We start from the raw sequence: 25,307 nt of genomic DNA, 5'->3' as shown, positions 1-25,307 counted from the left end.
CTCTGAGTTCCCATACTCCTGTAGGTGGTAGGTTTTAGGTAAACATCTCTGAGTTCCCACACTCATGTAGGCCGCTGGTCAAGCCCACTATCTAAGCTGCGGCCGCTCTGCCTAGCTCGGCCGCCATGTTCCATGGCCACGTGCTGCCACAGCTAGAAACGGCCAGCCAGAAACACCAGCCCTGGCACCCATGAGATGCCAATGTGGGAGATGGCTCTGCCAATCTTCCATGCTGTCTTCACAAGGCTGGGCCCAGACCATCCCACCATCCATGTGGGCCTGGTAGGAAAATGAGACTCTAATGCTTAAATATTAATCAAAGGCTTTATGTGTTTGGTAATGCTCAATAACAATATGCCCATATAATTAGAGTTGTTTCCCAATTAGCTAGCCTAAATATAAGTTGTTACCCACAACTGCTCTCCATACCTGCGTGGCTCTTCCTCCTCTTACATCTCTGCCCTTTCTAGCTCCTCCTCTTCCTTTTCCTCTTTTTACTCCTCCCATCTTAGATCCTCCTACAGGGCCCTGAATAGATGATTTTTGTATCTTCCCATTAAAATCATGCAACACAGGTCACTATAGCAAATTAGTAAGAATGTTTGGAATACTGCAGTAGTTACTAAGTTGTGGCAAAAGACAAAAGCAAGAAAATGTTGTTGAAGTGGCTCAGTACACTTGATGGACATGGTTTATAAAAACTGTCTGAAGTACAGTAAAGTACAGATCAAGGGGGCCAGTTTGTCTAACCATTTCCCTGTGGAGAGTTTCCATATGTTTTTACATGCAGTTTCTGTGTGTGTGTGTATCTGGTGTGTATGTGTCTGTGTGTCTGTGTATCTGTGTGTCTGTGTGTGTGTCTGTGTATCTGTGTGTCTGTGTGTGTATGTGTCTGTGTACCTCTGTGTGTGTCTGTGCATCTGTGTGTGTGTCTGTGTCTGTGTGTGTCGCTAAAGAATGTAGTAACCAGGCTATATTATGGCCCCATGTTTAGGTATTTTTAAAGAACTTTAATCCATTGCAGTGTGCAGAGACCTCCGTCTCTGCTGGCATTTGGGGCTATCATTATTTTCATTTACCTGTTCTCACAGGCAGTGTATTGCCTATGATGTATTGAAATTGTTGTTGTTTGATTTGTGTTTTCTGATGATGTGATAATGGACATTTGGTATCAAACACTTCAACTAGACCTGAGCTGAGGACGAAGCTCTGAGATAGAGTACTGCCTGTCATGTATGAGACCCTGAGTTCAATGGTTGTTTTAATAAATAAATAGACAAAAATTAGTAAACTATAGAGACTCAGTTCATGGGCTATGAATCAGCAGCTGGCAAAGCATTCGAACCTTTATTTTGTGTGTTTTTTTAAATATAAATATGTATGTATGTATATATGTATGTGCCTGTGCATATAGCCTGTAGAACTTGGTTCTCTCTGACCATGTGAGTCCTGGGGATTGAACCTGTCACCAGGTTTGGCAGCAAGAGACTACCCACTGAGCCATCTCAATGGAACTCTGTCTTTTAAAAATAAAGATTATGTAATGTGGGGTTTGCTCATAGATACAAGCTTTATAAATTAAATTTAGAAAGTTTTCTTTTCTAGAAGTCACTACATCAAAATGACAGTTCAGTTGAATTCTGGAGTGAATCTATCTCTAATACTGGAGATTTATTCTTTTGAGGAGTTTAAAAATTCAACATTCAGTTGTCCCGGGGGATATTGAGGTTCATCTGTCTCATACTGTGTGAGTCGTAGCTGTGGGTTTGGTCTGAAGTCTCGTGAGGCCTCTACTCGGCCTCTTACCTTTCGGGTTGTTTGCCACTGTTGCTAGAGGTTCATCAATTTTGGTTAAATAATCTCCTCCAAAAGTCAACTCTAATTTTCTTCTCATAAGTTTTGAAAACCTATTCTGCTCTCACGTTCTTTCCTTCCATCTGTTTTCTTTAAGTTTCTTTTACTTTTTTCTCAGTCTTTTCAATGAGAAACTTAGCCTGGTGACTTGAGATGGTTTGCCCTTTTCAATGTATGTTTTTATGTTCTCAGTGCTGGACCTTTGTCCGTTTGCACTGCCTTTCAATGTACTGCCAGTTTAACTTAGTTTGGTGTGTTAGTAAGTTTGCGTTGGGCTCCTACTGGGCCTCAGCCTTGCTCAGAGGTGTACCTAGCTTCCGAGTGTGTGGAGATTCCCAGAATCTTGTCATTTCCACTATCATGGTCCAAAAGCACATTAGTCTGATTTCAGTTTTAAAACTGTGTCAAGATTTTTTTCAGACATATTTGCTTTATGTTGTTTTATTTTCCTGTAGACACTTGGAAAGCCTGTATATAATGCCATGTAGAATGTTTCTTAACACTTTTGTTAGCTGCATTATTCTAGAAAATATTGTTAGTTTTCTCTTTGCCTTTGTAATTGTTTAGAGAGTAGCACGGAAGGTTTTAATTTTCACTTGGAGTTTGTAGATCTTTCTTCCAGCTTACTGTTTTTCTGTTTTATTCAGACCATATCTACTTGATATAATACTGGTATGGTAGGATTTAAATCAGCTATCTGTTTTTTTTTTTTTGTTTTGTTTTGTTTTTTTGTTTAACCAAACTGTATTTTTGCCTTTATTGTATTACTTAAACATATTTTAGGATTCTATTTTGATTTATCTACAGTATTTTTAAAAGTTTTTATTAATTTAAAATTTCAAGTGTATGGATGGGTGTTTTGCCTGCATGTGTGTCTGTGCAGCATGTGCATGCAGTGCCTACAGAATCCAGAAGAGGGCATCATATCTCCTGGAACTAGAGTTACAGACAGTCATGAGCTGCCCTGTGGTGCTGGGAGTCGAACCAGAGTTTGCTGGAAGAACCACCAGTGGTCTTAAACATCTTTTCAGTCCACACACCTTTTATTGGCGCTTTTTTTTCTTTTTGAGATGGGGTTCCTCTGTGTAGCCCAGGCTGTCCTGGAACTCACTCTGTAGAGCAGGATATCCAGGAATTTAGAGATGTGCCTGCCTCTGCCTCCCAAGTGCCAGGATTAATGTCATGTGCCACCACACTCGGCTCTGTAGTGTTTTGTGTGTGTGTGTGTGTTTGTTTCTTATATAGCTTTGTAGTGGTTTCTTAAAGTGGTGCATTTGTGGATGCAAAACTTGCCCCAGTCTCCTGAGGGTGTTTTATTAGTTTATAGGAGGAGAAATTCTGTAATTGCTTTAAGTATTTCTTCTGTATATGTTTAGAACTACATCCAAGAAAGCTGACTTTTCTACAGTCCTCAACTAGATTTCACAGACTTCAAAGGGAGAAGGAAATGTACCTTTCACTCATTAGAGGATGCCCTGAAGGGGGTTTTCTCAGCTGACAGTTTTCTTTCTGCCTCTAAACTATGTGGTTCCTGCTGTCCTGTGTGGTTTGTGATGGGTCCATCATCATCAGGGTGTGTGTCTGCCCACCTTAAGACCTTTGTTCTTGGGCTGGAGAGATGGCTCAGCTGTTAAAGGCTAGGCTCACAACCAAAATATAAGACCTTTGTTCTTAGTTTTCCAGAGGGTTTCTGTGCTGTGTCTTGCTTGGACGGTCTGTGAGTTGGTTGTTTAGAGTTTATTCAGCATCTTCACTCTGCTGGTTTATATGTTTTTCTGTTTTTCAGACATTTTATCTTTGAGTAGTTTCAGCCTGTTAAACCTGAGAATCACAAGAGAAAGACCAATTTTTGAACCAAGTTTGAAACAAGCTTTAATTAAATACTGGCCAGGATGATGGGGTCTGGTAGGGATCATTCTGGAGTCCCAGGAAATGGTGACAAGTCCTGCTTTACAGTGGCTTAAAAAGCCAAAACCATAGGGTTACCATATTTTCCAACAGGTCCAATGAGGGGCAAGCTTGCATCCTGACATATTTTCTGCCCACATTTTCTTCCACCTACATGTGATCAAGCCCATCCGGTGTATTTAGGACAAATAAACTTGTTTAGGGAGTGAAACCATGTGTTGTTATGGAATCCCCCCAGCATTCCAGGGAGTATCTGTCCTTAGGCACGGGGCTTACAGGTTAGACACAATTTTGTTTCATAGATCTCTTAGGCACAATAATTAAAACTTAAAATATAACTTAAAACATTAAAAACTTAAAATATTCTCACCTTGAGTTGTATCCTGAGTCAAATCCTTGACTCTGTGATGGGTACCTGTTTATATTGGGTTCTAATAACCATGAGCTTAATGATATCCAGACAGGAATTATCATCAAGTTGAGGCATTGATGATGCAAGAGCCGACAGTAATCAGTCGGAACAGGAGGTGGGCAGCCACATTTACCTGTGTTGGGAATGTTTTCAGGGTCTCTTCTCCATCCTACATGACATCTCTTAGGCTTATCACAGAGCCTGGGCTTGTACTACAGGAAAGGCAGGGAGCCCTGGGTCTGCTCCTGTCTTCTTGGAGTGGGGATGAGGCCTGAAGGCTGGGAGAAAGCCCAAGCATCTTTGGTTGAGACTCAGAAAGTCTGTCTCTATGGAAACCAGAAGCAGCTTCTTTGGTGACACCAGCACCTGGAAAGTGAGTGACAAAGCGGTCCTGGGTAATGATGCCTCTGCTACTGCCTGCTATTGACTAGGCTGCCTCCCTGGGCCTGCCCTGCTGGGATGCTCTCTTTGCCCTGGATAAGCCAGAGCTGGGGCATGTGATGCAGGCTGCCCTTTTCAAGTAGGGTGGCATGAGCTGGGGAGTAGGTCGCAAGGACACGGGTGTTTGACCCTGCCACTTAGTGATGATACAGCTGGGCACATCTGAGTAGTGTCTCATGGGAGTCCCAGCACAGGCATGGCACTTCTCTATGACCTCTGTGTCCGGGATAAAGGATGATATGCAGATAGTCTGGGCAAGCAGACAGGCCAAGTGTCTATGACTCAAATTGCTGCCCCTTAGACCTTCTAGATTTTGGTCACAGGAGCCTATAACTTTAAGTTCCTCTAGGTATGACTCCCTGAGCCTAGGGAGTGAGTTGGATGAGAGTGGAGAGGCATCCTTAGCTAGTCTAGTGGGTGAATAGATGCCTCTAGTCTTAGCCCTTATCAGGGACAGAGATTCTTCTTAAATCTCCATTGCAGGAGTGGTGGCCCATGAGAGATAGATTTCCTTTTTCTCTCTCTACACACACACACACACACACACACACACACACACACACACAGACACACACACACACAGAGCCAATCTATTACCCAAACTTAGATGTTTCTAAGTGTCAGAGGGCTGCCTGTAGCAATGTTGGGAGAGCATAGTACTGCTGTCTTGTCCTGGCAGCTAGAGACACACAGTCAACCTGTGTTGCTCCCTTGCTGGGGCTTTATGAAATGGGAGCTTCAAGGTAGAGCTGCTAGCTCTGCTCAGAGGACCCTTAACCCTCATGCTGGCAAGACTGTCTGACAGACAGTATTGGAGCTCAGTGAATCCTACATGTGCCTTCTAGGTAGAGACTATGTGCAGACTCAGTGATGTCCTCATGGTTTTGATGACTGGCTCCAGATAGCTCCAAAAATATGTACATAGCTTGGGGCTGCTGGGTGCTGTGAGTTTTGTGCTCACCCACCACACTTGTTACAGGTGCCCTGAGGAGCCAGTGTGGGTGGATGGGGCAGAAAGAAGCAGAGAGGGTATGCAGGGGCCGGCCAAGTGTCCACGGTGTATGGAGCCTGAGGACATCAGTTTTTAGTCACCTCTGGAGTCCCTGCTGGTGTGGCTGCAGATCTTGAGAGCAGCTAACCCTCCCCCCTCCCCTCCCCCTCCCCCTCTCTGTCTCCCTCTAGCTTAGGGCCCCAGATGCAGCTGCTGACAGGTGCTGGTCAGTCAGCTGTTTTGCCAACTCATGATTTGTGGGTTTGTGGCCCTGGACATCCAGCTGGGACTCGAGACTGGAGGTGGGCGGTGGGCCTGTCTCTCCTCTATGCCTCTGTCCCTGAGAGGACTTCCCACTGTGGGTGCTACAGTTCACCAGGGAAATGATGTGAGGAGATGTCTATGTTTACACGCTCTGGGAACCTGTCCCATCGAAACAACCCAGAGTTAAGAAGTGCTGGTGCCAAGGGGGCGGTCATCAGCGGCTCACAGTCCACGACCCAAGTCAGATCACAGAGTGGTCATTACGGACAGCAGCGGTCTATGCAAGTACACATGGGACACAATTCGAAAGGCTGGCACATGACAGACTGATGTCCCCCACCGTCCTGAAAGGAAGCCATTGGCCATTGCACATGAACGTTATTTCTTGTGATTCTTTTTGGTTTTTGAGACAGGGTTTCTCTGTGTAGCCCTGGCTGTTCTAGAACTCACTCTGTAGACCAGGCTGGCCTCGAACTCAGAAATCCGCCTGCCTCTGCCTCCCAAGTGCTGGGATTAAAGGCGTGCGCCACCACTGCCCGGCTTTTACAGAAATAACAAAAACAAACAGACTGGCATTTGCAGCAGTGCCACCAAGTCTGGTGGGGCACTGTGAGGCCCGCTGGGGGGGCACAACACTTCTTCAGGGGTGATATAAATGTTTCACAGTTAGACCATACCATACAACTCCATTACTGTCTAGCTTTGGTGTCCATTATTTTTTTGTATAAATAGGATACTAAATACAAACAAAAATAATTATTTTAAGATGCTGATTGCAGGGAGCACTGTGGTGATGCAAGCCTGTAAGTGAGCTCCTGGGGAGTGGAGGTCAGGGGTCAAAGTTCACAGTTCTTTATTTGTTTTTAGTGTCTCTCTGCCCATCTCTGTCTTTGTCCGTCTGCCTGTCTGTGCTTCCCCCCACCTCCCGTGTGTGTGTGTGTATACATGTACATACCACAGTACAGTTGCCTGTGTTCTGATAATTTTTCTTAGTCATAACTCAAGTATTGGCACAGAAGGATTGATTTTTCATAAATGTTTTTGTATTAGTCAGGGTTCTCTATGCTAGTAGTTCTCAACTTTTCTATTTCTGTGACCTTTTAATACAGTTCCTCATGTTGTGGTGCCCCTCCAACCATAAAATGACTTTGTTGCTACTTCATAATTTCTTACTGTTATGAATCATAATGTCAATATCTGATATGTAGGATATCTATATATGACCTCTATGTGGGTCATGACCCACAGGTGAGGACCACTGTTCAGGGTGGAAGTGTTGGAACGAATCCATATGTGGAAAGGATGTGTTAGAATGGCTTCCATGCTGTGACCCAGCTAGCCCAACAATGGCTGTCTACTAACAGAAGGTTCAAGAATCTAGCAGTTGTTCAGTCCACAAGTCTAGATGTCTCAGTATACATTAGAATTGTGAAGACTTAGGCTCTAATGCCAGTGAAGGAGTGGACTTGCTAGTGAGAGCAAGAACAAGCTCCTTCATTCACACCCATGTCTAGGTTGCCAGCAGAAGGCGTGGCCCAGATTAAAGGTGGATCCTCCCACTGCTAAGGATCTGGATTAGAAGTGGGTCTTCCTACTTTAAATGATGAAATTGAGAAAAAAATCCCTCTGAGGTGTACCTAGCTGCTTCCATCTTAGTTAATTCCAGATGTAGTCAAGTTGACAACCAGAAGTAGAACTATGTCTAGTTCTAAGTCTTTCTGGAGTCTGACCTGCTCATCCACCAAGGAACCTGCCTCTCTTGAGCAGATGAAGGTGAAGATCCCTCTGGCACCATTTGTGGGTCTTAGCACAGCCCCTGATGGCTGGTGTGGTGGGCTAGAAGGGGCTCTGGCTTTGATTCAGCCCTAGGGTCCTAGAGCCTGAGTATGGAAGTGGGCTGGGCTTTATTCCGCAGGACTGTTTATGGTCAAACCCAGGGCTTCACTCACCCTCTGCAAGCACTCTACCAGTTGAGCTTCACTGCCAGTCCTGTTTTAAACATGTAATATATCAATAAATGCAGGGCTATTGAATTTTGCATACTCATCCATTTAACCAGAATGAAATGTGCCCATTGTATGCATGTTCCATGATTATTATATTATATATTATGTGTTATATATTATACTCATCCATTTAACCAGAGTATAATGTGCCCATTGTATGCATGTTCCATGATTATTTTTCCCCTTCCTTTGTGAAAGCAGTAGGGTATTTCTGACTTTGACTTTTATGAAGAGCTATGTGAACATGCCTGAATATATTGTCTATATAGTTAGAAGTGGCTTCCTGAGTCACAGGGCTGCTCATTTTAACATTTACTGGAATTAGCCAGACACTCTCTGAAATGATTCTGCAAATTTTTCTTCCTTCAGCAGAGCTGTTGGGAAAAACAGCACCAGGCTTAGCATAGCCTGCTCAGCTTGGGGTGTGAATTTCCCTGGCTGCCAATGGCTCTGAATAGCTTACACACACACACACACACACACACACACACACACACACACACACGCACACACAGACACACACACAGCAGTTTTGTGACTTTTTGATTTTTCTGATAAAGCGTTTTGTAATTTTCATATGATTTATGGGGATTTATTTTTTCCTTCATGTCAATTGTTTTCTGCTACATGCACTGGAAGTGCCTTTTCCTTTCCCTTCCTTATCTTCTTTTTTTTTTCTGGTGTGTGTGGTATGTGTGTGTGTGTGTGATGTGTGTGTGTATGTGTGGTGTGTGTGTGGTGTGTGTGTGTGTGGTGTGTGTGTGTGGTGTGTGGTGTGTGTGTGTGTGGTGTGTGTGTGTGTGTTGTGTGTGTTGTGTGTGTGTGGTGTGTAGTGTGTGTGTGTGTGGTGTGTGTGTGTGTGTGGTGTGTGTGTGTGGTGTGTGTGTATGTGTGTGTGTGGTGTGTGTGTGGTGTGTGTGTGGTGTGTGTGTGTGGTGTGTGTGTGTGTGTGTGGTGTATGTGTGTGTGTGTGTGGTGTGTGTGTGTGTGTGTGTGTGTGTGTGTGTGGTGTGTGTGTGTGTGGTTGGTGGTGGTGATTGAACTTAGGTCTTGTACCTGCTCTTCAGGTGCCCTACCACAAAGCTACATCCCAGCCCTCTTGTTACTTTTGACTTTGTGACAGGGCTCACTAAGTAACGAATGCACAGCATCTTGACTTCACTCTGTAGCCCAGGCTGGTCTAGAACATCTGGTTGTGGATTGCTTCAGCAATCCAGCAATCCAAGTAGCTGAGATCACAGGCCTGTGTCTTTAGGCCAAGCTAAAAATAAAATTTTCATTTTTCCTTAATAGTGTTCTTTGGGGTATTGTGGTAAGACTTTTTAATTATTACTTTGTAGTTTGATTTTTGTGTTCCTTGACATCTTTCAGTGTTTAATATCATATATATATATATAAAGTTTATATATACGGATATTTTGTTGCTAATGCAGTGCCTGTGGGAGCCAGAATATGTCATCAGGTCCCTTGGAACTGGAGTTAGGAATGATAGTGTACTGCTATATAGGTGTTGGGAATCAAACCCAGGCCCTCTGCAATGGAATAGTTCTATCCAGCCCTTCATTCTATTAATAATATAATTCTATTCTATTCCATTCTTTCTTTTTTAAGGGAAGACTTATTTGCTTTGTTCTGTTCAGCTCAGAAAGATTTATTTGTGTGTGTGTGTATGTGTGAATGTTTTTTCCTCATGTATATGTGTGTACCAGGTGTGTGCCTAGTTCTCAAAGAGGCCAGAAGAGGGTGTTGGATCTCCAACTGGAGTTGCATATGATGGTGAGCCACCATTTAGATGCTGGGTATCAAACCCGGGTAGTTATAAGAACAAGAAGTGCTTTTTAAATTTTTTTAATTTTCATTTTGTTTTTTTTTATTATTATTATTATTTCTTTGAGTTTTTTTGAGACAGGGTTTCTCTGTGTAGTCCTGGCTGTCCTGGAACTCACTCTGTAGGCCAGGTTGGCCTCGGACTCAGAAATCCGCCTGCCTCTGCCTCTCAAGTGCTGGGATTAAAGGTGTGCACCACCACTGCTTGTCAACAAGTGCTTTTTAACAAGTGAGCCATCTCTCCATCCCCAGATGTTCTCAAGTGTCTCCTAAGACTCCTTGTCCTGGGGCAGGCTGGTCCCCTGACTCTATGACAAGGGGAAAGGGTATAGCAAACAGCCTAAGGGGATTATAAGCACGAAACCTTTGAGAACAGCTAGGAGAAAAACCATTTCCAACAGAGGTTAGTATTATTTATCCCATGGAATAAAAATGCCAGCTAAGGTAGAAACTGGAAGCCAGAGGAGGCTCATCTCTAAGGAGACCTCCGCCCAGAATGCCACAGTGAAAGCTCTAGCCATGTTAGCAGTTCATCTCTGCTGGATGCTGTGAGTACCAGTGTGGTGACCTCACCTGCTTGCTACTTGCCACTTGCTCTACTCTTGCTTGCTGCAAGTGTGGTTGTTAGAGGGTTCTGAACAGTCAGCTCATTCTGCTTTGTAACTGTGTTCGCGTATCCCATATACTTTCGTATGCTTGCCCTCCCTCCCTCCCTCCCTCCCTCCCTCCCTCCCTCCCTCCCTCCCTCCCTTCTACCTGTTCTACAATACTTTTAATCTTTCTCTAAAATTTCTCCATGAGTTGATTATTCAGGAGCCTGTTGTCTAATTTCCTTGTGTTTGTATGATGTTCATAGCTGTCAGTTCTCGTTTTCTTTCACTGTGGCTGGAAAAGACGCATGCTGTGATTGTGCTGGCTGGAGTATGGTCTCTCCTGAAGGTGGTTTTATGTGATGGGAAAACTGTAACTGTGAACTGTGGCATGAAGTGTTCTGCAGCTACGTTAGGTCCATTTGGTCCAGACCTCATTTAATTGATGTTCCCTTTTGATCTCTGTGTGGGAGGTGTGCCCATTTGATAAAAGTGGGTTCTGAGGCCTTAAGTCATCATTGCAGTGAGACCTGTTTCTCCTGTAGAGCTTGTATTTGCCTCATGCCCTTGTTTGGTCCCGTGTTGGTTCCGTGTCTGTTTACAGTGTCGTCTTCTCTTGCAGACCCCTCCTTTCATTATGGTACAGTTCCCTTCTTTGGCTTTCTTTGTCCTGTTTGTGACGTTACTTGAGGCAATGTAGTTCCTTGTAGCAGAGAGTCAGGCTTTCTTTTTAAATACATTTAGCCAGTCTATTGAGGGACTTACTTAAATTAAAGATCATTATTCATAGGAAACAAGTGACTCCTGTCATATTAATTACTTCTTGGCTGTTATATATATATCTTTTGTTTTTTTTTCTAATTTTTTGAACTATTCTTTGTAGTCTGGTGGTTTCTATAGTGATAAGCATCTCTTCCCTTTCTCATTTGTATCTCTTCTCTACCAGTAAGTTCCACATTTCTATATATTTCATGATGGCTGTCTTCACTTATAGATAAATGATTTCCTTAATCCTATGTCATAGGGCTGGTCTGTGTTTGCTTATGTGAGACAGACTTTATTTCTTCATTTCTGAAGGCAGCTTTGCTGGGTATGTGCAACTTAGAATTCCCTTTCAGCATTCTGAATATATCCTGTTATCTCTCTGCCTCCAAGGTTTGTCCTGAGACACCTACCATCGTGTAACAGGAGTCCTTTATATGTAACTCTTTAATATGAGATTGGAGAATTCTCTTTTGGCTGTTAGGTTCTAATATGTCTTGGAGAGAGTCAAGTTTCTCTAGGCTGATGGCTTCAGGAATCCAGAGGCCCCATGTTCTCCAAGCAGAACACATTTCAGCTATTGTTTTGTTAAATGTGCTTCGTGGGCCTCGCTGTGCCTCAGTCTCTGGAGCTCTCATGTGCACATCTTCCTTTGCTTTCTCTTGTCCTGTAGCTTCATCAGCTCTGGTCACTCTTCTCCGTCTTTTCGTCTGATTGAATTAGCTAACACTACCATCTTCAAGACTAGAAGATTCCACTGCTACTTATCCAAGTTTGTGTAGACATCATCAACTATTCATCCTTATTTCATTCATTAACTTCTTCAGCATCAAGTATTCTGTTTGATTCCTGGTTGACTCTCAGGCTGTGTGTGTGTGTGCCTAAAAGTGCTGCAAGCCAGTGGCTTCGTGTTGGCTTATCTGAAGGCAGGACCATCACCTGGCTGGTGGTTGAGCTGGGCTTGGGTGTATCTTGTTTGGTTCTGGCTGACTGACTTTAGTAGGGAGTACGGTAGGAATGCTGGCTGGTTTTGTGTCAACTTGACACAAGCTGGAGTTATCACAGAGAAAGGGGCTGCAGTTGAGGAAATGCCTCCATGAGATCCAGCTGTAAGGCCATTTTCTCAATTAGTGATCAAGGGGGCAGGGCCTATTTTGGGTGGTGCCATCCCTGGGCTGGTAGTCTTGGGTTTTATAAGAAAGCAAACTGAGCAAGGCAGGGGAAGTAATCCAGTAAGTAACATCCCTCCATGGCCTCTGCATCAGCTCTTGCTTCCCAACCTGCTTGAGTTCCAGTCCTGATTTCCTTTGGTGATGAACAGCAATGTGGAAGTATAAGCTGAATAATCCTTTCCTCCCTAACTTGCTTCTTGGTCATGATGTTTGTGCAGAAATAGAAACCACAGACTAAGACTGTAGATGGAGGATTGCCCTTTTTCTGGTTGTAGGGCTAGGCTTGGGTAGGCTTGTAGGTCCACATAGCTGTGTGTTGTTCTCTTCAGAAGGAGGAGCAAGGCTCAGGTCAGGGGTAGTGCATGTGGGTGTCCCGGGCTACTGGCTGTGAACTCTTCCTTTCTGTACAAGATGACCTGTACAGAAGATGGGTGCAGAATGAGTTTAGATGCCAAGTCTCAGAGTTTCTTCTGACTCATTACTCTGAGCAGCTCTTGGATCATGATGTCGCAGCCATTTCTGTGTACATGATGGATTGAAGGTAGGTTCTGAGAAGTGAAGATCACCATAGCAACTATCCCAGCATCAGATGTACTCAAGTAGTGGACCCAGTTTCAAGCTGATATGGATGAAGTGGACAGAGTAGATTACCGCTCTGGCAGTAATGCCATATGAACTCTGTGTTCACGGAGACTCCTGAGGAAGTCTGTGAGGGCTGTGGGAGTCTCCTGTGCAGTCACTTGCAACAGCAGCACAGAACAAGCTGCTCTGATGGTGTACAGTGCAGAGTGCCTTACTTTCCTCTCAATAGGGTATTACTGGTTTTTATGCTTAGTTAATTAAAAATATCTGTCTTTAAGGTCAGAAAACCTCACTAGTTCATGGCTAATCAGTCTTGTGAGAAGTACAGTTTTCCCTGAGCTTTCCACTCCTGACCCCTGGGAGCCAGGCAGCAAGGAAAAAGGACCAGACACAGCTTATTTACTTCTTGTTGCTGTGATAAACACTAGGACAGAAGCATCTACGGACGGATGCTTCCACAGGATGTTCATGGTTCCAGCCTTTCTGCTGACGTCACTCCATGATGATCTCCTGAGTTTCTGAATCCTCCTTCCAGCCCCTATTTCCCTAGAATAGCATGAAGAAGGGGGATGGGAGGTGTGGCTCAGACATCCTTCAGAATCTAGTCACCCTCTGCTGTGGCGAGTTGCTATCTTTTACAGAGCAGCAGGAAGTATAGTTAGGGTTGATTTGGGAATATGGGTCAAGCGTGGACTCAGTTGGAGTGAGTGTACCTGATACTTAGAGAGTGGGTTAAGTGCCCACTCAGATGATGTCTTTGAACTAGGGACAGCATACAGATGAAGTCCTTGTCAGTACTCCTTCGGGAGTCAGTTCTGTCCCCCTTTGCCTGGCTGTGACCTGCTTTGGCTCATGGTTGGGTGGTAGGGGACACAGGAAAGCATGTGTTGCTGCTTTTGGGAGAAATAGTACACAGGTGGTGGAATGGGTGTTGTTGCACATGGACTCACACAGGTGCTGGAGAGAGTGTTGTTTCTCACAGACTCAGTGCGGAGACTCTTACATTCTTTGTCATTATTCTTGCCAGGATTCTCGCCACAGCTGGAACTGACTTTGACCTGCGCACCCTGAGGGCTGTGCGTGTGCTTAGGCCCCTGAAGCTGGTGTCTGGAATTCCAAGTAAGTCCAGCTAAGACAACCAGGTCCAATATAATACTTCCATCCTCATCGAAGCCGTGGCTGCTGAGTATTGGGCCTTTTGAGCACTTTTGTGTGTGTGTTGGGGATGGAACCCAGAGCCTTGTGATACTACAAACACATACCACTGAGCTGCGCCCTTACCTGTGAGTGCTGCTTCTCATAGACTCACTCTCTGCACCACTGAGCTGCGCCCTTACCCATTAGAGGTCTACTTTTGACACCAGGAAAAAGGAACGGGCTTGTGTTAGTTATCTTTTGCTGCTGCTGTGATAAACATCACGGCCACAGAGCAGCTTACGGAAGAGTTTATTCTCGTTTACAGTACTAGAGGGTTCGAGTCCAGCATGGTGGGGGAGCAAAGCAGCAAGTGGTAGGGGCAGGAAGTCCAAAGATCACACCTTAAAGTCACATAGGAAGTAGAGGGAGAAACAGGAAATGGGCCAGGCTATAAAGTCTCACTCCCCCTTCTCAGTGATGTAATTTCCCCAGGAAGGCTTTATGTCCTAAAATTCAGTAACCTTACCAAACAATGCTGCAAACTAGGGACCAGGTATTCAAATACTTGAGCTCATGGGGAACATCTGATTCAAACCGTAAGGACCTTTTCAGTTTATTCTCCCCAAATCCCAGAGGGTGGCCCTGTTATTTTTCCTGGCTTGTGTTTCTGCTTCTTAGTTTCCTTTTCTGGGATTGAAGAACAGAGACCAAGCAAGGAGGTAGAACAGGGGAGTGTCTAAGGCTGTGGAAGGCAACCTTGGCTTAGCCCCAGAGAGACTGGTGCTGAGGTGGTCAGCAAGGTATGCTTCTGTGCCACTGAAGGAGTCAAATGTGGGCAGGAGGAGGCCTGATGGACCAGACTTTTCCTTATGACTAGTCCCTCAGTTCAGTAGAGATTTGGCTTTCCACTTATTAAGGGCCTGGGCGGGGACTCGGTGTTGTGTTATCCTGAGATTACTACAAGAAAATCATTCATTGGCTTTCTGTTCTGCTCAGAATAGGCAAGGGTTCAGTTCCATATCTAAGAGCTGAGGTCAAGATGGAAGGGTTGAGGGACTGAAGGTTATAACCTTTGTCTAGGTTCTCTGTCCTAGGTCAGTGACAAAACACTTCTGGTTTTGGAGAATTACCTTCTTTTCCTAAGGAGACGGGTCTACTAGGAAACTCTATACTTACTTCCCAGGGTCTCCGACTCCTTATTCCCCAGATTCCCTGATCTCCCCTCTTAGGATGCTGCTGTTTCTTCTGTGTATTTTTTTTTTAAAGATTTATGTATATGAGTACATTTTTGCTGTCTTCAGACATACCAGAAGAGGACATCAGATCCCATTACAGATGGTTGTGAGCCTCCATATGGTTGCTGGGAATTGAACTCAGGACCTCTGGAAGAGCAGTCAGTGCTCTTACCACTGAGCCATCTCTCCCGCCCCTCTTCTGTGTATTTCATTCTCTTTTTTCCTTAGGGTTTTCTGCTCTCTTCAGACACTGAATTCTCCTTTCCCTTTCTTGCCTGTGCCTATTCCTTGTCCTGAATTCAGGCTTCCAGCACCCATCGTCTTCCTTCTCCCCACTTTCAGACACCACGCACCTCACTTCTCCTTAAGGCCCTACACTTTGCCTGTTTAGCCCACATGGGCGCTCACTGTTAAGCGCTCCTCCGTTGATGCTGCTGCTTCTGCTTTCTGACTTTCCCCGTGCTGTCCTCTGACTTCAGGCTTGCAGGTGGTACTCAAGTCCATCATGAAGGCCATGGTCCCGCTGCTGCAGATCGGGCTGCTGCTCTTCTTTGCCATCCTCATGTTTGCCATCATCGGCCTTGAATTCTATATGGGCAAATTCCATAAGGCCTGCTTCCCCAACAGCACAGGTGAGCCCTGCAGAGCCCCGAGACAGGTACCTGTTCTCGGGCCAGAGGGACTTTTGAGCTTCCAGACCTAGGAAATAGAACTTACATTCTAGTAGCTTGATTAATAGTGATAAGTGAATTACCACATGGATGAAGTAACACTATGAAAACATCTAGGAAGGAAACAAAAGTATTCAGTACAGAATAGCCTGGGGGCATGCCCTGCAAAAGGTCCCAGGGGTGGCCTTCCTGCTAAACCTGACAGATGAACAGAGATTTGAACAGGGTGAGGACAGCTGTTTGCCACCCAGACGGACCACCCCAGTTCCAGGGACAGTAACTGCACAGTGCAAAGAAGAAAACTGAGAGAGAGGAAGTCGTCTGGTTTCAGGGCTGTGGTTAAGAGCTTGAGCCTTGTACAGGAAATGGAAAGAGCAGAGGGAGGGCTTTGAGCATGGCGGCATCCTCTGGTCCCACTGGTGCAATGGAGAGGCAACAACAGAAGCAACTAGGGCAGGAGAGAGTGCAGGGACGATGCTGGCAGGCAGCCCCCTGGGTGCTCCAAGAGCGTAGCTGCAGTGAGTTCCACTCACAGGCTGGGCATATGCTGGACAGAAGCTGGAGGGTGTTTGGAGGGTTGAGGCATAATTAAATAAAGTGAGAGAACCACATCTTTTAGATCTTTTAGAAAAAGCTCCTGCTAAAATTTAAATTATTCATTATTAGAAAAAACCCTTTTATTAGACTGGAACTAAGTTATTTTGTCAAATCCCTGCAAACATTAAATATCATGGTAAGTTCAGAGCTTTTCCTTTAAAGTAGAAAACAAAACAAGCCATGGGCAGTTGCCTCTGGTCTGTATTGCGGTGGGAGTTATGGCAGTCCCACGAGACAAGAAAGTGACGGAAAAATCATGTCAGGAATGACATGATTTTGTAATTTTCAATTATAGAGGAGGGAACAGAACTGTCTATGCACAGAGAAGACCACAAATACTCAACCGTTGGTACCTCTGAAGGCCTTAATCAAGCAAATTGGAAGAGAAATAAACTTAATGATCATTTATCAGGCTTTTCTCAGGCTAGGAGAGAGAAGTCAGGCCACAGAGTTAGCTTACAAGTGTCTGCTACTGCTGATTTTAAGATGAAGGGATCTATCCTGAGCATGTTTGCATGGTAATGGGAAGGTTCCAGGAGAGGGGCAGCAGGGAGCTCCAGAGGGCAGACTGAGGCTGAGGGGGCGGCAGCTGAAGGTTAGTTAGTGAGAGGATTCAGGAGTGCTGAAGGGTGGGCGGTGACTCGACAGAGACTTAGGTCTCAGGTTTGCTTTTCTCTCCTCACAGATGCAGAGCCCGTGGGTGACTTTCCTTGTGGCAAGGACCCCCCTGCTCGTCAGTGTGAGGGTGACACCGAATGCCGGGAGTACTGGCCAGGACCCAACTTTGGCATTACTAATTTTGACAACATCTTGTTTGCCATCTTGACAGTGTTCCAGTGTATCACCATGGAGGGCTGGACTGACATCCTCTACAATGTGAGTTGCATCTTGGCCTTAGCCATGATGATGAGGTCTGGAGCTCCCAGGATGTGAGGGGTCTCTCTTAGGGACACTTGTGACTGAGAGCACGTGCCCAGCCCACAGCCGGCTCTCCTATTCTAATGTGTAATAGAGACCCCTTTATTCAGGTATCTTATCGAGATCTGGTGGTCAGTATGAACTCATCCTCTTGACCTAGGTCCTCCTGCAGCCTCCTTTATCAAGAGGAGACTGGTAAACAGCAGGAGAGGTGACACAGCTGCTGCAGCTGTTACTCTTGGTGATGATACTGTGAGCCTGCTGTTTGTTCAGCCTGTTGGGATGAGTCATGCCCCGCTTCTGTTGGCCTGTTGTACAAATGATCAAAAACGGGTTGTATGGAAGCTGATTAATTTGCCCAGGCCCCAGGCTTGTAGCCTGCTCTTAACCAGTAGCATGTTCCTCTTTGGAATTTTCTAGATTGAGTCAAGGGTCAGTGAGGTCTGAGGGCCAGGTAAAGTAGAGAAGGGTTAGGACTGCGTTGAGGCCCAGGAACCTCTGCATCTCCTGCTGGGATGCCCCTGGAGCTTGTATTTCATATTTGTTTCTGGATGTTCTGTCTACTGTCCTGGTTGGTCTTTTTGTCAGCTTGACACAAATTAGAGTTATTGGAGAAGAGGAAACCACAATTGTGAAAATGCTTTCATAAGATTGGCCTGTAGGCAAGCAATAAGGCATTTCCATAATTAGTGATTGATTTGGAGGTCCCAGCCTATTGTAGGTGATGCCACCCCTGGACAGGTGTTCTTGGGTTGTATAAGTTAGCAAGCTGAACAAACCGGTAAGCAGCACTCCTCCACGGTCTTTGCTTCAGTTCCTGCTTTGAGGTTCCTCCCTTGAGTGCCTGTCTGGTCTTCTGTCGAGCATGGTGATGTGGCAGTGTAAGTCAGATAAACCCTCCACTTCTTCCCCTGTTCTCATTAGGAGTCTAGTCTGTCTCAGCAATTGGAGGTCATCTGGGTTTGGTCGCTGTCCTAGTCTTCTATTGCTGTGTACCATGCCCAAGGCAACTATTATAAGGGAAACCATGTACTTGGGGGCTTGCTTACAGTTTTAGAGATGTAGTCCATCATCAGCATGGTGGCAGGTAGCGAGGTGCTGGAGCAGTAGCTGAGAGCTGTGTCCTCATCTGTAGGCAGAGAGACATACTCCGGGCTTGACACGAGCTTTTGGACCCTCAAAGACCTCTCCCTGTGACATATTTCCTCTGACAAGGCCACACTTCTGGTCCTTTCAAGTAGTGCCACTTTCAGGTAACCAAATCTATGAAACTGGAGGCCTTTCTCATCTAAACCACCATGGGGCCATGATGGATGTCCAAGATAAGGCCTCTGGGGTGCTGGTGACCCATTTAATTACTGTTTCCCTGTATACTCAAGGTTCTTCTTGGGGTTCTACAACTAACGCTTAGCAAATCTCAGTCTTGCAGGAAGACTGTTGCTTCCCCTACTCTGTCACAGAATCCTGTGAGCCATCTGCTAGGGGCAGGGACAGGGACAGGGAAGAGCTCTCATGAGCTTTGGGAAGGAGAGAATGAGGATGCAGGAGCCTTGGAGCTAGAGTCTGAGAAGGTGTGACGGGTGGACCCTTGGTTTTGCATAGGTAGAAGTGTTTGGTTTTAGAGAGTGGGGCATGAGGTGTTGTCGTTTGTGGTTGAGGGAGAGGCACCCACACGGCCCTGGAGCTCTGTGTCTTGTTTCATGGACTCCTGCAGCTGTATCTGAGCCTCCCCTATGGGTTCCTAGGGACCCAAGTGATGGCAGGAGTAGGAATTCAGCAGGCGCTTAGCAAATGCTTGTTGGGCTGATCACAGGCAAATGAAGAGTTAAAGGAAAAGCTGGCTACGGGTCCTCTGCACAAGACTGCACCTCAGTGACACAGTGATATGGCAGACTAATGCAGAACACTGTAAGGACAAAGGCAGGAATAGGGCTTTGTCATCTTTACCTATCACAAGGCAACTTCCACAAAGATGGACCCTAAAAACAGCTCCATATTGGCCACATTCCTGCCAGCCTCTCCAAAATGAAGTGCCATTTGACCAGGTATCTACAGTCCTCAGAGCCCACCGGAGCTTAGCCAGGCAGCCACAGTGATGCAGATGCCTCTGTCTGTATATGTATCCAGGAAGGAATAGCCAGAGAATGGCCACAGGGGTTTCATCCAGCATATTTTAGATTAGACTCAGTGGCATGAGGACCAGGTGATAGCACATGTTATTGCGCATATTAAAGGCCGAGGACACAGAGTGTCTAACTTGAGAGTGCTTGAGCCTTTTAAAGTCCAGAAGCCAAAGAGACAGTGCTGAGGTGATTAGGATGTGGGTGGCATGTTTGCCCAGAGCAGGGAGCCAAGAACCAGGGTGATTTGTTCTCACCCCACAGCACTCCACAAAGACTGGCTGGTGGAGGTAAGATTTTTCAGGGGATTTTTAGGGAGAACCTGCCTTTAACCTCTTGACATTTCTGGACTCCTAAGACAAATGCTCCTTTGAGTGGTGAGTCTGGGGTAGAGATAGACAGATGGGGAGTGGGGGATCCTGTCTCTGACCAACTGCAGTTAGGAGAACTGCAGCCAGAGCGGCAAGTTGTTCCTCACAGGGAGCAGATTACTGAGTGGCTGTGGTAATGATGGGAAGCCTGTCTAGCCTGTGGGGAAATTATTTGATTTTGCTTTGGTAATGGGGCTCCAGAAGAGTTTACAGAAGTGGCTTGTGAGGAATTGTCATCAATACTTTCCTGACAGGCCAGAGAGATGGATTGTCTCAGGAAAGCACCACCAGGACAGGCTGTCCCCTCACCTCTCCCTTCCCCTGATGTGACAGCCTTGGGTGAGTACCTTCACAAGAAGCTGAGGAAGGAGCAACTGGGTTAGCATAGAGGAACAATAAGGGGCGCTGTCTGCCTCTCCCAGTGAATGTGCCAGCCATGGCTACCAGCTCAGGAGAGCAGCTCTTGGCTTTTTTTTTTTTTTTTTTTTTGAGACAGGGTTTCTCTGTGTAGGGGCTGTCCTAGAACTCACTAACTCACTATGTAGACTAGGCTGGTCTTGAACTCATAGAGCTCCCCATGCCTCTGGTCCTCAAGTACTGGAATTAAACACACATTATTGCCCAGCTGGCAAGAAATTTGTTAGGCAGTTTGTGGACTGGTCATGTCTGATTATGGAGTCAAAACTGTTTTTAACTTGAAGTGGTAACATGGAAGTTGTCTTGATTACTTTTCTATTGCCATGACAAAACTCCATGACTAAAGCCAACTGGTGAAGCAGCTGAGAGTTTACATTTGATCCACAAGCGTAAGTGGAGAGGGGAGGGAAAAAACATGCCAACTGGGAATGAAGTGGGCTGTAGAAACCCCAAAGCCCACTCCCAGTGTCACACGTCCTCCAACAAAGCCACACATCCAAATCTTCCCATATACAAACTGGAGACCAAGCTTTCAAATGGACCCATTGGGGGGGCGTTCTCATTCAAACTACAGCATACTCCTCCCTTACTCCTGACCCCATAGATTTGTGGCCATATCATAATGCAAAAACAAACAAAAAAGAAAACAAAAAACCCCAAACCACACACACACATACACACACACACACACACACACACAGACAGACACAGACAGACACACACATAGACACACACACAGACAGACACACACATAGACACACACACACACACACAGACACACACAGACAGACACACATGCAGACATACACACAGACAGACACATACACAGACACACACACAGACACACACACAGACACACACACAGACACACACAGAGACACAGATAGGCAGACAGACACACACATAGACACACACACACACACAGACACACACAGACAGACACACATGCAGACATACACACAGACAGACACATACACAGACACACACATACACAGACACACAGACACAGATAGACAGACAGACACATAGACACACAGACACAGGCAGACACACAGCCAGACAGCCAGACATACAGCCAGCCAGACACATAGATACACACACACACACACACATAGATAGACACACACAGACACATAGACACACACATACACACACACACACACACACACACACACACACACACACACAGACAGACACACAACCAGATAGCCAGCCAGACAGACATACAGCCAGACACACAGACAGACACATGCACACAGACACACAGACAGACAGACACACTTAATCCAACTTCTAAAGTCCCTGTGGTCTTTCAGTCTAGGCACAGTTTCAGAGTCTAAACTCAAGACAAATTCTTTTTTTTAAAAAATTATTGGATATTTTATTTACATTTCAGATCTTATCCCCTTACCCCATTCCCCCTGCCAAGGAACCCACTATCCCATCCCACCTCCTCCTGCTTATATGAGGATGTGTCCTCACCCCCACCCCCACTCCCACTTCACCACCCTCAAATTACCCCACAATCGGTGTCCAGCCTTCATGGGACCAAGGATCTCCTCTCCCACCTATGCCCGACAAGGCCATCCTCCCCTACACGTACAGATGGAGCAATGAATCCCTCCCTATGTGCTCCCAGGCTGGTGGTTTAGACTCTGGGAGCTCTGGTTGGTTGGTATTGTTGTTTTCCTCATGGGGCCACAAACCCTTTCAGCTCCTTCAGTCTTCTCTCTAACTTCTCCATTGGGAACCCCTTGATCAGATCAATGGTTAGCTGTGAGCATTCGCCTCTGTATATGTCAGACTCTGGCAGACCTCTAAGGAGACAGCTACATCAGGATCCTGTCAGCATGCACTTCCTGACATCCACATCAGAGTCTACCTTTGGTGACTGCACATGGGATGGATACCCAGGCGGAATGGGCTCCAGACAGCCCCTCCTTCTGTTTCTGTCCCACACTTTGGATACAAAAAATGTGGTACATTTACACAATGGAGTATATTACTCAGCTATTTAAAAACAATGAATTTGAGAAATTCTTAGGTAAATAGATGGAACTAGAAAATATCATCCTGAGTGAGGTAACCGAATCACAAAAGAACACACATGGCATTCACTCTCTGATAACTAGATATTAGCCCAGAAGATCACCATATCCAAGATCCAACTCACAGACTACATGAAGCTCATGAAGAAGGAAGACCAAGTGTGGATGCCTTGGTCGTTCTTGGAGTAACAAAGTACTCAAGGGAGCAAATATGGAGACAAAGTGCAGGACAGAAACTCAAGTCAAATTCTTAACAGTTCTCTCCTCTACTTCCTAACATACAGTGGCACTGAATAAAGATGACCATTCCAGAAGAGAGCAAAGGGAATACTGGACAAAAGCAAGGCCGAAGCCCAGCAGGGCAAACTCCAAATCTATAGGACTAGCTCCATGTCTGATGGCAAAGGTCTTAATGGCTCTGCCCTTCCAGCTCTGCTGAGCAACACATTTGTCTCTTGGGCTGATTCCACGCCCAGTAGGTGGCTCTCCCTGGCAGACATCCCAAGGCTCCAGCATCTTGGGAGCCTCCAACACAGCCCAGGCTTCACTTTCATAGCTTTACTTAATGGCCTCTCTGGGCCTCCATCAGGGACTCCCCTGCCACACACCTGGCCTCAGCAACTTTCCTTAACATCAGAAGATTTCACAACCCCTTATGCCTGTATCCATCCTGACTGTAAAGCCAGAACCACATGGCCAATGCTACCAACTGCTGCCTGCTTGGTCTGGAACCCCTGGCTCCCTCCTTGGATTACATTTGCAGAAACTTTGACTTTAGGAGCAGATAATTCCTCAGGACCTTCCTATTCACAGGCTGCAGGATTGGCTGAGTGGAGTCCTGCCCCGAGGGTACCCATCTCTCTTCATCCCTTTCTGCACAAGCCATGGCTTCTCCATTAAGTTTCCTGGGACTCTTTCTCCTCACACTGTACAGTTTTTATCTCTTTTTGCCCCAGTGGCACTGTTTCATTGTGGACCTGCCTAAGAGTGATCACTAAGAACCATGTGCCAGTCAATATTAGGCTGTCTTGAAATCACCTCTGCTGGGAAATTAGTCCAGAACTCTTCAACGTAGCCTGGGGCAAATTCTCTAATATTGTCCTTCTCTGAAACCTCTTGAGCTGGACTTCTACAGCCCACACAGCTATCAGCACTACTGGCTTCCAAGCTCCTAGGGATGGTTCTGTTGGACCCTAAGGTCCAAACCGGGAAGATGCATTCCCACAGAAACACTCACGGACAGGGGCTTTGATGCAAAAGCAAGAGGTTTATTGATCCAGTGTGCTGGGGTTCCCTCGCATGCAGGTTGGAGGAACCCTGAACTACAGCTAAGAGCAGTTTTTATACGGTTTTCACAGGGCTTACGAGGGCAGTCTTACAGTCACCTCTTAGACAATGCTAACCACAAAGGCTGACCTCAAAATAGCTGCTCTCTTAATCCCAGCACTTGGGAGGCAGAGACAGGCAGATTTCTGAGTTCGAGGCCAGTCTGGTCTACAGAGTGAGTTCCAGGACAGCCAGGACTACACAGAGAAACCCTGTCTCGAAAAACCAAAAAAAAAAAAAAAAAAAAAAAAAAAGCTGCTCTCACACTTCCGTTTCTTGGCAACTCATATTTGCACTTTATCTTATGACAATGAGTGTTAGCTAAGTCTATCTTATCATAGCTCCTGTTTACTCAGGTTTATTGCACTAAGGGCCCAGCTTCCTGATAACCTTTTAATACTCTTATCTTGGGTCTTTCCTGGAATGTATGTAAGTCTTTGGAATGTGCTTCTCCCTGATCATGTCTCTGGAGAAAGTTATTGTTTAGGCTGAGGCTTGAGATTCCTTCATTCCTCCCTTTTCTTGTGGCTGATTCCAATCTTGGAATCACAAGTTGTCATCCTGGTGTACAGCGTGATATCGTGTCTAAGTATAAGCACTTGTATGGTATTAATACAATCTTTAACAAATCTAACCAAGCGATTTAGAATGTAGGGGCCAAAGGTGATCAATAGAAGCAAGATTATAAGGGGTCCCATTATGGCGGAAACCAAGGTAGTAAACCAGAAAGATTTATTGAACCACGACTTGAACCACCCAAGATTCTGTTCTCTTTCTCTTTGTCTCTTAGCCAGCCTTTTTGGACTTTGGCCATTGAGTCCCTGAATACTCCGGAGTGATCTATGTAAAAACAACATTCTTCTTTTAAGGCTGCACACAACCCACCTTGTTGGAGGAAGAGGAGATCTAATCCCCTTCTGTTCTGCATGACTACCTCAGAAAGAGAGGCCAAGGACTCCTATAACTTAGAAATTGATTCTTCCATTGCTTTAGTATCTACTTGATAATGTCTCTGAGGCCTCAATAATATCCACACTGTAAAGCTAGCACAGTTCCTCCCGTGGCTACTCCTGAAGCCACTCTGAGACCCAAAAGGACTGAGAGGGTCATGCTAACTGGCTCTCTCTTAGTTTGGTGGGATCTCTTTCCTCACACATATAGGAGATCATTCTCAGCATGGTATATTAACCTAGGTACCAGCTGAACCACGACACAGAAGTCCTGAGTTTGGTTCAGTACCCTTGAATTAATGCAAGGGGTGCGTCCTGTTCCACATGCCCACCAACCATCTTCAGAAGGGAGCAGGTAACTGACATTGTCTCCCTGTGCTATATGGATGGTCCTACTGCACAGGTGGGAGTGTGTGTGCGTGGCACTTTTCCTAGGCAGAGTCCTTGTCTGGAGACTGCTGTTAATGTGATTCTGGCACCTCGAGAGGTCCAACGGCAGCTTGTAGATGAACTAGAGATAGAATAGTTACCCATTAGCCCCATGGCCTCATAGTAAGGGGTGGCTACATCATCATAACAGAGCCAGCAAGCCTGAGTGGCTTCTGGGTTGGTAGAGTTTAACACCTCAAAGGCCCTTTCTATCATCTGGACCAGCCTGGGTTCTGACCCATCCAAATTTGGCTGAGTCTCATCTAATACAGCTTTCTG

The 25,307-nt window shown here is 45.7% G+C and overlaps 1 protein-coding gene across 9 annotated transcripts in view; it reads left to right on the top strand.

The window, feature by feature from the left end:
- Cacna1b (calcium voltage-gated channel subunit alpha1 B) overlaps positions 1–25,307 on the top strand; it is a 175,966-nt gene that overhangs the window by 15,948 nt on the left and 134,711 nt on the right. For all 9 annotated transcript variants that reach the window (XM_076937505.1, XM_076937503.1, XM_076937500.1 and 6 more), the window contains exons 4-6: positions 13,837–13,928; positions 15,661–15,813; positions 17,135–17,325. In XM_076937505.1, coding sequence (XP_076793620.1) covers positions 13,837–13,928; positions 15,661–15,813; positions 17,135–17,325 — 436 coding nt within the window. The remainder of the gene's footprint in view (positions 1–13,836; positions 13,929–15,660; positions 15,814–17,134; positions 17,326–25,307) is intronic.

Source organism: Arvicanthis niloticus, chromosome 6 (assembly GCF_011762505.2).
Source record: "Arvicanthis niloticus isolate mArvNil1 chromosome 6, mArvNil1.pat.X, whole genome shotgun sequence".
NCBI classification, from domain to species: domain Eukaryota; kingdom Metazoa; phylum Chordata; class Mammalia; order Rodentia; family Muridae; genus Arvicanthis; species Arvicanthis niloticus.
This window is presented reverse-complemented; position numbering and strand designations above follow the sequence as displayed.